Source organism: Haliotis asinina, chromosome 15 (assembly GCF_037392515.1).
Source record: "Haliotis asinina isolate JCU_RB_2024 chromosome 15, JCU_Hal_asi_v2, whole genome shotgun sequence".
Taxonomy (NCBI): domain Eukaryota; kingdom Metazoa; phylum Mollusca; class Gastropoda; order Lepetellida; family Haliotidae; genus Haliotis; species Haliotis asinina.
The window spans coordinates 18,003,030-18,015,393 of NC_090294.1; the positions used below are offsets into that span (position 1 = coordinate 18,003,030).

At 45.5% G+C, this 12,364-nt stretch overlaps 1 protein-coding gene across 2 annotated transcripts in view; it reads right to left on the minus strand.

Moving 5' to 3' along the window:
• Positions 1-3,046: 3,046 nt before the first annotated feature.
• Positions 3,047-12,364, minus strand: part of LOC137266410 (putative aminopeptidase W07G4.4) — a 33,572-nt gene continuing 24,254 nt past the window's right edge. For both annotated transcript variants that reach the window (XM_067801904.1, XM_067801905.1), the window contains exons 14-16: positions 11,940-12,047; positions 11,566-11,697; positions 3,047-3,844 (exon numbers count right to left, since the gene is read on the minus strand). In XM_067801904.1, the coding sequence (XP_067658005.1) occupies positions 3,710-3,844; positions 11,566-11,697; positions 11,940-12,047 (375 nt within the window). In that variant the 3' untranslated portion in view covers positions 3,047-3,709. The remainder of the gene's footprint in view (positions 3,845-11,565; positions 11,698-11,939; positions 12,048-12,364) is intronic.

Consider the following 12,364-nt stretch of genomic DNA (forward strand, 5'->3'; position numbering starts at 1 on the left):
TCGTCAACACGGGCACCTTACACTTATACGGTTTAATATATATACCACATTGAAATAAATTGTATTCGTGCTATTATACACGATCATTTAACAATAAACAGAAATGGTCATCGAGAAGTGAGTGAGTGAAGGGGGGGGGGGGGTAGTTTTACACCGCACTCAGCAATATTCCAGCTTTATGGCAGCGGTCTGTAAATAATCGAGTCAGGACCAGACAATCAAGTGATCATCAGCATGAGCAGCGATCTGCGCAAAATGGAACTGATGACATGTGCCAACCAAGTCAGCAAGCCTGACCACCTGATCCCTTTAGTCGCCTCTTACGACAAGCAGAGTCGCCTTTTATAGCAAGCATGGGTTGTTGAAGGACCATTCTACCCCGGGACCTTCACGAGTCCATCGAGAACTCAGATTCGTTGGATACTATGTTTAATAAAAAATACGATTAATAACATACTTTTTATGCATTTTTTATACTGTAAATTACACACGCACGCACGCACGCACGCACACACACTCCCCCGCCTTATAACTGTATATTGCCGAGTGCGGTTAAACAACGACCAAACAAAATATAAAGTGAAGTGTCTGGTTATTTGTCCCCATTAGACTTATAAATGTACATTTGTAAAAGGGGGCCGAAATATTCAGCATTTGTCTCCTTGACCTCATATCCACAGCTATCCTTGTCTATTTAGTCATGTGGCTACGTGTGTACACACTCATGAGATTAACATCTTTAAAGACAACGTGGAAATATTGTCATGAGGCAATATAGTAGGTCTTAAGTATGGGCTATAGAATGATCTCAGTTTCAGCTAATATTGTACGTTGTGACCCACAGTTCAAAGTACAGTTCTTCACCTCTATGTCGGTGTATATATCATATTGCTATGAATACCTATCATCGGGTTAAATATAGGTCACCTTGCATTCGTGTTATTCTTTGACAGGATGAGTGAGTGAGTTTGGTAGGCACAGTTTTGAAAATCTATTCAACTGTATATATGTGTGCAACCTGATAATGAGTGAGTTGCGTTTTACGCCACAACCAGCAATATTCCAGCTATATGGCGGCGGTCTGTAAATAAGTCTGACCAACACAATCCAGTGGTCAACAACATGAGCATCGATTTGAGCAATTAGGAACCGATGACACGTGTCAACCAAGTCAACGAGCCTGACCACCCGATCCCGTGCAACCTTGTAAGGTTGGGTCAGGAGGGAGACGAGTTTCAATTTTGTTATTGAAATCCAAGAGTACGGAAAGATAAACACTGTTAAGTGAGTCAGAATTATCACATACATACCACCGTTGGGTGTGTGGTTTAAATCAGCCGTGGGTAGCATCTGAGATATACCACAGCTGAGAGTGTGCTTTAACTTGTCTGTTAGGAGTATCTGAGACATATTTGAGTTAAGGGTGTGGTTTGACTTGGCCGTTAGTAGTATCTGAGATAAACAACAGCTGAGGGCGTGGTTTAACTTGGCCGTTAGTAGTATCTGAAATATACCACAGATGAGTGTGTGGTTTAACTTGGTCATTAGTAGTATCTGAGATATACCACAGCTTAGGGTGTGGTTTAACTTGGTCATTGGTAGTATCTGAGATATACCACAGCTGAGGGTGTGGTTTAACTTGGTCATTAGTAGTATCCGAGATATACCACAGCTGAGTGTGTGGTTTAACTTGGCCATTAGTAGTATCTTAGATATACCCCAGCTGAGGGTGTGGTTTAACTTGGCCGTTAGTAGTATCTGAGATATACCACAGCTGAGTGTGTGGTTTAACTTGGTCATTAGTAGTATCTGAGACATACCACAGCTGAGTGTGTGGTTTAACTTGGTCATTAGTAGTATCTGAGATATACCACAGCTGAGTGTATGGTTTAACTTGGCCGTTAGTAGTGTCTGAGATATAGCACAGCTGAGTGTGTGGTTTAACTTGGTCATTAGTAGTATCTGAGATATACCACAGCTGAGGGTGTGGTTTAACTTCGCCGTTAGTAGTATCTGAGATATACCACAGCTGAGTGTGTGGTTTAACTTGGCCGTTAGTAGTATCTGAGATATACCACCGCTGAGTGTGTGGTTTAACTTGGCCGTTAGGAGTATCTGAGACATATTGGAGTTCAGAGTGTGGTTTAACTTGGCCGTTAGTAGTATCTGAGATACACATCAGCTGAGTGTGTGGTTTAACTTGGCCGTTAGTAGTATCTGAGATATACCACAGCCGAGTGTGTGGTTTAACTTGGCCATTAGTAGTACCTGAGATATACCACAGCTGAGTGTGTGGTTTAACTTGGCCGTTAGTAGTACCTGAGATACACATCACCTGTGTGTGGTTTAACTTGGCTGCTAGTAGTATCTGAGATATACCACAGCTGAGAGTGTGGTTTAATTTGGCTGCTAGTAGTATCTGAGATATACCACAGCTGAGTGTGTGGTTTAACTTGACCTTTAGTAGTACCTGAGATATACCACAGCTGAGTGTGTGGTTTAACTTGGCTGCTAGTAGTGTCTGAGATATACTGGAGTTGAGAGTGTGGTTTAACTTGGCTGTTAGTAGCATCTGAGGTACACATCAGCTGAGTGTGTGGTTTAACTTGGCCGTTAGTAGTGTCTGAGATATACCACAGCTGTGTGTGTGGTTTAATTTGGCTGCTAGTAGTATCTGAGATATACCACAGCTGAGTGTGTGGTTTAACTTGGTCATTGAGTGAGTGAGTGTATGGCTTGATGTCAACAATACCTTTTAACAATACCTCAGCAATATAACAGCTGGGACATGAGAAATGAGCTTCACAAATTGTACCCATTTGAAGAAAATTTAACCCACTGCCTCCACAGTACATGGACTTGATGTGGGAGGAAAGCATTAAGCGAAGCACTGAAGTCCACAATTTGTGTTGACCTACCAACAGACATAGTCAGAGAGAACGGGGATATAACTGCCTGCAACAACTAAGGGATGCAACTCTACTTAGGCATGAATGATGAGGCCACCCATGTCTCCATGTTATGCCAAATGACAAGAAGTACAATATTTGATCATGATTTAATCACTTATGCACAGAGTACAAAAAAATAAACAACTACAGGCTAATACAACACTGGAATCATTTCCTGTTTAAATTCATGTGGTTGAATAGGATTAATAAATAGAAATTATTGATACAATCTAGAAAAAATATTAAAACTCTGAATAACAGGTTTTAAGCAGCAATTTGTTTTATGCATAAATCATACATTTTTTTCCTGTGTGACTCTGAAAATCTTTCTTGTGTGAACACAGATCTCTTGGTTGTGACTATAGATACTTACAAGGAGAAAAATGTTTAGTTTAAATTTGTAAAAGAAAATAAAGAAAATAGACATTCATTTTAATTTACATCAAATAAGTCATACATTTCAAAAACATTGTAAAAAATATAATTCTGCAATGACAAATTCACTGTTAGAAAAAATGCTGAATCAGCAATATAATGCTGAATCTTCACCTTGCAGATCAATGATCACAACACAAAGAGCTAAAAGTGAAAATATGATGATGTATCATTGTTCCAATAATCCTACTGACCAAGACTGGTCCCACTTATCAGGCCTAAAGTATTGAATTGTAGAAAAAATCACCTACAATCATTATAGTCTACATTAAAATTTAATTGGATGTTTGTTTGTCAGGAAATTTGAATATCTGGTTCTGCCTCTAGCATCTGGGCAGGATGAAGGTTGCAGCAAGGGCTACAATTGGGGCCCCTGTTGGAACTCCCGGGAATGGACCGCTGGATCCAGCAATATCGATGTGGGAGTACGGAATCGGCTTGTCTGAATCCTTGCCGTGCTGCAAAATAAAACCCATCTTCACACTCAGGAAACAGGAAATAATTTCAAAACGTTTGACTGGCATAAAGGCAACTTTTCTTCTTAAAGCTAAAAAATAGGTCATGGCCATCATCTGATGACTAATTTGTGACTGATAAAAGTAGGGTTACATTTTATTGCATTTGTTGCTATTAGTTGCTGATACTGTGTTGTGGTTTAATACTTGAATTAGCAGTCTGTGCAGTTATTGTGTCAAGGTGTCGATTTTTGTAAGACCATGAGCTAGCTAGCTAGCTCTCTCTCCCTCTCTCTCTCTTAGCTTCATATGGGATGCAGACTGCAACTTTGAACAGGACAAACCAAGAAACATAATCTCTGTGACATGTGATAGCAAACTCTTAACATTCTGTTTGTGTAGATGACACTATGCCCTGTGATAGCATTAACTGACAGTGTCACAACCATTAGTGTCAGCCATAATACACTTGGTCAATTTGACACTGTTTTGAATCAATCGTCTGAGATAACATGGTGGTTCAGGCTAGTCCTTGAAGTGTAAAAAGATGTATGATAAAGTAGACAACCACTTTGGAAAAACAGTTCCGTATGGATATGGTGCTCAAGGACTATTATCAAGGCAGATGTACAATTCACACAAGGAACTGTGGATCTTGGTATGACTATGATGTAAACTGTGTGCAAGAAACCCAAAGGATACACCCTATACTACAAACCACTAGAGTTGTGATGATACGCCCATGCCACGATACGATACGTATCACGAAAATCTAAATAGAAGGGGAGATGGTGTTTTCGTAGACTGCTGAGTATTATTAAAATCTAAATATTTTAGATATTTAAATACTTACCTTACCATAGGTCTTATGCATATTACCTCTAGCTTCGCTAAACGAGATCAGACAGTCGTTGATTCGCCATCCCCTCGATGGCTACCTCATGTAATCTACGAATGTAGTCACGGAAGTGACGTGATCTCTCCACTCGCGCGAGAGCGCAGAATCCAAAATTCACTTTTACCGTCAACCGGAAGGTCCGAAGAGTCCAAAGTGGGGAGGAGCATCCAGCGTTGGGAGGGAGTCACCGCCCTATGGTAAGGTAAGTATTTAAATATCTAAAATATTTAGATTTTAATAAATTTTTAACTTACCTTACCATAGGTCTTATGCATATGGCTTCGACAGATGGATGGTGGTGTGGACTCCAGAGGACCATCCCTCAGCAAACAGTGCACATGCATCAGGAGAACTCGGGAAAGCCAATGTCAACGGTCTCAGGATAATACCTGGAACAGGACAAAGAGCAACCCAATAGAACTCCAAAGAAAAACCGACGCACCCTGGGGGTGAGGTTAATCTTAAGACCAAAGGTAAGTAGAAGTGTAGTTACCTAATGGGCGGATGGTCGGGTAAGTTGCTGAGCAACCACCAATGGACCAAATGACTGTAATCCCTCCACGTCTTCAACTGCCAAGTCCCTCAAGTAGTGGGATGCGAAGACAGTTGATGACCTCCAGAAACAGCCCTCCATGATCTGCGGTACTGTGCAGTTCCGATGGAGGGCCATCGTAGACGCCAAGGCCCTGATCTCGTGCGGGTTACTTGCTACCGGATGAGGCAGGTGCTTGTCGTCATAGGCCGCCAGGATAGTCGATCTGAGCCAGAGGGCAATAGTATTTCTGTTTACTTCACCTTTGCAGGACACGGCAAAGGGAATGAATAACCTTTTGCGGGATCGTCTCCTAGAGGCTGACCTTTTAATATAGCATCTGAGAGCCCTGACTGGACATAGCAGCTCCTCCTCCAAGTCATGATGACCCAAGATCGTAGACAAAGGAGGGATGGAGAATAACCTGTTAGGCTGCCCGGGAAGCTGGTTCTTAGCCACAAAATCCCAAAGCAAACCCAAATGAGCACGTCCGTGTCTTGACTGTTCAAATCGGATCTGAGTAACGTCAAGAGCATGGATCTCGCTGACTCTAGCCGCTGTTGCCAATGATAGTAAGAAAACCGTCTTCTTGGAAAGATGTTCAAAGGAGGCTTCTTCTAATGGCTCGTACGGCGGCCCTCTGAGATGTTGAAGGACAACATTAAGATCCCAAGCTGGAGGACGAAACTTGGTCTTCTGGTCTTCCAGCTTGAAAGCTTTGAGAAGCGCAATAAGTTCCGGTATCTTGGAGATCTGTGAATCTGACTTGATAGCAAGGACAGAATTCAAAGCTGACAAATAGGTGCCTAAGGTACTGCCTTTGAGATGTCTAGAGTTCCGTAGGTAGAGAAGGAACTGTGCCACAAACTGAGGAGATGCTGCCATGGGATCTTGAGATCTTCGTGCGCAAAAATTCTCAAAAGAGCGCCATTTGTCGTCATATAAAGAACGGGTAGAAACTCTATGCGCGCGAGCTATAACGTTCGCCACGTGCGCAGAGTAGCCCTTAGCCTTTAATGCTCTCTGCAGATGACCCATGCGTGAAGATGGAATCGCCGTGGATCCGGATGCAGCTGTCGACTGTGTGGATGTCGAAGCAGATGCAACCACTCTGGAAGTTTGTAAGGGTCTCCGCTGGCGAGCCGTCGAAGATCGGGAAACCACGATCTGGCTGGCCACCAAGGTGCGACCAAAAGCAGTCGGAGGTTCTGCGTCAGTCTGATCTTGGCGATTACATCCGAGAGAAGAATTGGAGGAGGGAACGCATATGCGTCCAGTCCTTCCCATGATAGAGACATCGCGTCGACTGCCCACGCCTGTGGATCCGGCACGGGAGATACGTACGTTGGTAACTGGTGATTGAAACTGGTGGCAAAAAGATCTACCAGTGGTCTCCCGAGTTGCCAGCAAATCTGGCGAAATGCGTCCGGATGAAGCATCCACTCCGTCGGGGATGGTTTGCCGGGGCGCGACAGGGCGTCTGCCAGAATGTTTTTGCAGCCGGGAATGTGACGAGCCGCGATCACGATGCCGTTGCTGTCTACCAGATCCGCTAACAGGAACATCTGGTCCAGAAGTTGTTTGGACCTGGTTGTACCCTGATTGTGAATCACCCACACGACCGTGGAATTGTCGGACGCTACCAGGAGTCTGGAGTCTGTTAGGACCGGTAGCCAGTGGCGAACCGCTAGGATGACTGCTTGCATCTCCAGGCTGTTGATATGCCACTCCTTTTCGGCGTCTGACCACAGCCCTGAGGTTGTCTGGCCGTTCAAATGAGCACCCCATCCCGAGAGGGATGCGTCTACAAACAATTCGTGGTCGTGGTTGAAGTTTGTCAAACAAACACCGGCGCAGACGTTCCACTCTACCGTCCACCACCTGAGGTACTGATGCAGGTGCGGGGGTAGAAGAAATGACGACTGGAGGTCGTTCTCTCGAATGAATGGTAATAGGAACCTCTGTAGTGGGCGCAGCATAAGCCGTCCTCTGAGGGTGAGGTCCTGCGCCGACGTCAACAAGCCCAACAGAGACTGCCATTCTCTGAGGGTGAGAGGTAGGGACAGAGCTCGATCCGTAAAGGCGAGAATCTTCTGCCATCGATCGGGAGGGACCCTGACTAGATTGAGCCGAGTCAGGAACAACCCCCCAATGAACGTTAACTCCTGCGTTGGTTTCAGTTGCGACTTCTCGAAATTGATAATCCATCCCAACTGTTGAAGTAGGCGTGTGGAGAAGTCCAGTTGTTTGCGTAGCAACTGAGGATTGCAGTGATTTAGAAAACAATCGTCGATGTAAGGATCGAAGTCTATCCCCCGGAGGTGCAGAAACCGGGTGACAGGCAGTGTGACCCGAGTGAAAAGCCACGGGGCCGTAGAAATTCCAAACGGCAGCACTCGCCACTGGTAGTGTACTCCGTTGAATATGAAACGCAGGAACTTCCTGTGGCGTGGGAATACAGGAACGTGCAGGTAAGCATCCTGTAAATCTAGGCTGGCCATCCAAGCTCCGGGTGACAATTTGGCTCGGATCTGATCCAGTGATGTCATTCGGAAATGCGGGGGCTCGGCTAAATACAGGTTGTTGAAAGTCGCCATGTTGTGAATCATCCGCATTTTGGTGGAACCTTTCTTGGGTATCAGGAAGATGGGTGAATAGAACCCCGGGGAGAGATGGGGTTCTGACACTATCTCTATAGCATGTTTTGTTAATAAAATGTTGATGTTTTCTAGGATAAGTACCTGTTGATCTATTGAGTACCCTCGTGACAGGGGAGTGGTAGTCAACGGCGGAGCTCTGGCTAGTGGTAGCTTGTAGCCGGCTCTCAGGATCTTGCAAACAAACGGGTCTTCCAGGAATGTCCAGTTGGCCCAGAAGATCCCTAGTCTCCCACCTACAGGGGTCGGATGAACTGGTACGACTGGGGGTGGGAGGTCCCAGTCGTAGTAGTCCATGGCTTCAGCGGCCGGAGTAGAGACACTTGCCCCTACCTCGACCGGACGTAGCTGGGGCATCCCTGCCACGTTCTTGAGGCTTGCGCTGGACATCTGAGTCTTTGGTACGACCTCGTCCCCTCCCAAACGAGGAACGGATCGACTCTGTCCTGGGTACATATCTTTTCTTGGCATTACCCCTGGCTCGGCCACGAAATGCAGAGCCCAAGGCCTCGAAAGTTGACAGCGCCACTTCCGAGTTAGTAAGTTCGGCATGTTGTTTATACACCGACGGTATCTTTTCATCAAAGAGGAACTTAGACGTAAATGGTGCACGAAGAAGTTGACGTTTAAATTCCTCTTGCCAAGAACAAGCATCTAAAAATCCAGATCGGCGCATAGTAGTAGTCATGGCTAGCGCCGCACGTAAGTGTCCAAGTAGGTCATGGAGTACTCTGCCTTGCCAAGCAAAAATGGTAGTTAAATGATCCACCCTCGAGGCATTATCCTCTGACAAATCCAAGGCTGCAGCGGAGGTGGCTGACGCAAGCGCCGAGATAGGTTTAAGCATACGTTTCAGTTCAGTATCAACAGCTGCTAACTTTGAATCCTGAACTCTGTAAGATGACGGAGTTGAACTTGACAACCTCTTAATTGAATCGTCTAGCGCCGCCCCGTTGTCGGCAAAATCCAGACTGTGCACTTTATAATCTGATTTCTTAGACTTCGACGCTTTGATGGTCGGATTTAAGGATAACTTCGCAAAGTCCGAGTCTAACAAAGTAATCGCATCCGCCACCATAGGGTGTGGTGGAATAAGTAACTCAGGAGTCAAGTGAATCGACGCCGGGTTGTTTGAATCCGAAGAAGGGGAAGGACAGTCCGGTAATCTGTCGGCAATCCACTCAAAGACAGCAGTTAAGGGAAGATAGGTGCCATCACTATCACCAACATTGCCAGGTTCCTCCTCATAGTCTGGGCAAAAGAACTGTTCCTCGTGTTCCTCCCAGGAAATAGAGGTTGATTCTCGTCGCTGACTCGAGTTGGAAGCAGAGTTCTTAGTGTTAAATTCTTTGCCGGAAGTCCGCAGTGGTTCCGGCGATCGCGAACGCTGGGATCTAGAGAGACGTCGTGGTGATCTTGACCGAGATCGCACTCTACGTCTACTTCTGGTACGTGAGTCTTCCTCTAAGGAGCGCCTTGGAGAGCGGGAAACCGACCGGGAGCGCCGGCGCCTGCTACGGTGTGGAGAACGAGAGCGCCGACCCTTCGGGGACCTAGAATGAGATCTGCGCCGGGAGCGCTCAGCCTCTAAACGACGAGCGCGCTCTTCATCCAGCTGGCGCTGTAACATTTCTTCTTTAGTCAGCGTATGAGACACTCTGGGGATCCGATAAGACGTAGTTATAGGAGCAGGGTCCGGCAACAATATTGGCGCTGGCGTTGGTACAGGCGCTGGCGTCGGAATAGGCGCTGGCGTCGGAATAAGCGCTGACGAAAACACCGGTGCTGATGTAAACAAAGGCGCCGGGACAGGCAGTGGCGCCGGGACAAGCAGAGGCGCTGGTACAGGCAACGGCGCTGGCGTAAGTCTAGGCGCTGTCGTTGGTAAAGGTGTACAGCAGCGCCCGGCGTCAAGAGAGATCACAGAAGCCTCTGAACTTCAGGATGGGATAAGGCATCCGGGTGAGATAAATCTACAAAGGCGTCCGAACGCGTAGGCTCTGGAGAGGAGCGCGCCGGCGTAATAGATGAGCGCTCCACACTCGGCGTTGATAGTGGTATTGAAGGCGGTGGTAGATCTTGGTCGTCAGGTAAGGATCCCAAGGAAGACGCTGGCGACGACATTCTTCTCTTACGTTGCGTAAAACGTTTCCTCCGAACCGCCAAAAAGGTCTTGAAATCGGTGAGAGATAACGCTTGACAGTGTAGGCACCGACTATCGATGGAACAAACAGCGGACGCACAATCCGGACACCAGGGATGTGGGTCCTTGGCTGATTTCTGCCCCTTGCAGACAGTACAATAGTGTCGAGTCATACACAGAACTGTAACAGACAAGAAACCACGACTTGACGACATGTTAATACAATACTAGGAGGAAAACCCCCTACATAAAAATGTAGAAAGTAGTTGCACCCCTACGTAAAAAATAGGCACACCCGTAAGTGCGGGGCAGCGAAAAATAACAACCACAATGGCTGCCTTCGCTACGCTGAAATTCATGGCAGAAAAAAGTATGCTAAATACCGAAAACACAAGTGAAAATGACCAAGCATGGGCAGAAACATGACGGGCAAACCACCAACAAGATGAACTACCCTCATGGACGCCATGTCGTTCTCACCTCCGACATGGCCAAGCCAAGCCTGAGTGAGAAAAGAACAACACGAGGTAGCAAGGTAAGCACATTAAATGCTTGTATGACTTGACTTTGATACATAATGAGGGGATACAAACCATACCTACCAAGGAGTAGCAACTTTATTGAAACTACACACAGTAGGAAAAAAAACTGCAAACCAACACGTCCGTTCACACGAACGCTAAAGGTAAAAGTGAATTTTGGATTCTGCGCTCTCGCGCGAGTGGAGAGATCACGTCACTTCCGTGACTACATTCGTAGATTACATGAGGTAGCCATCGAGGGGATGGCGAATCAACGACTGTCTGATCTCGTTTAGCGAAGCTAGAGGTAATATGCATAAGACCTATGGTAAGGTAAGTTAAAAATTGTAAGTATCGTGTTGAATCGATACACAACAATCGTATCGATGTATCGTATCGTGCAGCTTTTGAATTGCAATAACTTGCGTATCAATTAATCGTCATAACTCTACAAACCACTAGTGCTAGTATCCTCAAATTGATGATTGGTTCATTACAACCTATCAGTCATTGAAAAAAATTGGCTAGCATCATTTTTCAGATTTTCCTATTCTGGTTGTTATTGCAGATATGTTTAACATGATGCAACTTGCAGTTTTAAGGTGATAACTAGTATATCATGTATCTTCAATAAATATTCAGTCAGGTATATTCTAATATTCAGTTAGTGAAGTGAATTTTCTGACAATTAAACATGTTTTCTCTCCCTGAAAACTTTGAAGATAAGCTCCACCAAGTGTTTGATTGCTTGGTCATTTGGTCACTGTGACCAATCTTTGATTATTTTAAATCATCGGAACACCACAACCAACCACTGGACTAAAGATATCAAAGAAGACCAGGAATGCAGGCGTCTTGTCAGACCACATCTGATCCTGGACACCAGAAATTCAACAAATGCTGGAGAAGAAACGTTCCCGGGGGTCTTAACACCAGCATATGCCCCTGGAAATACAGTGTTCGACAAAGGTACCTTATTAACACCAGATGCCATGATCATAAAGGCTGCAGGGAACTGATGTCCTCTGGGTGTGGCACTGGATGGGAGGTTGTTCGATTGGAGGACGTCTTCATACTCCGACTTCCCCGAAGCAAACACATAGTCCTGCACAAATACATATAAAATTCCATCAGAGTGAGAGTGAGATTGAGAGAGAGATGGAGAGAGAGAAAGAAAAAGAGGAGTGTGTAAGAGAGAATTGTCATCTACATAAATCCTAAAAGGTCAGTTTAGTGTGATCTGATCACAATCATCATGAGTTTGTGTTAGTAAAATATGAGAGAGAGAGAGAGAGAGAGTGACAGAGAGAGAGACAGAGAGAGAGAGAGAGAGAAAAATTCATGTACCTCCCTCCGAATGGTGGAGATCTCAAAGGGGTCCCCATACTCATCTCCCTTCTCCTGAATGGTCTGAGCTGTCCTCAGCTGTTTGGCTGGGCCATTGTCCAGGATTATCTGCAGTAGAGACACAACATCATTAAGTGAGTGAGTGAGTGAGTTTAGTTTTACGTCGCACTTAGCAATATTCCAGCTATATGGCGACGGTCTGTAAATAATCGAGTCTGGACCAGACAATCCAGTGATCAACAACATGAGCATCGATCTGCGCAATGGGGAACCGATGACATGTGTCAACCAAGTCAGCTAGTCTGACCACCCGATCCCGTTAGTCGCCTCTTACGACAAGCATAGTCACCTTTTATGGCAAGCATGGGTTGCTGAAGGCATATTCTACCCCGAGACCTTCACGGGTACAACATCATTAAGAGAGA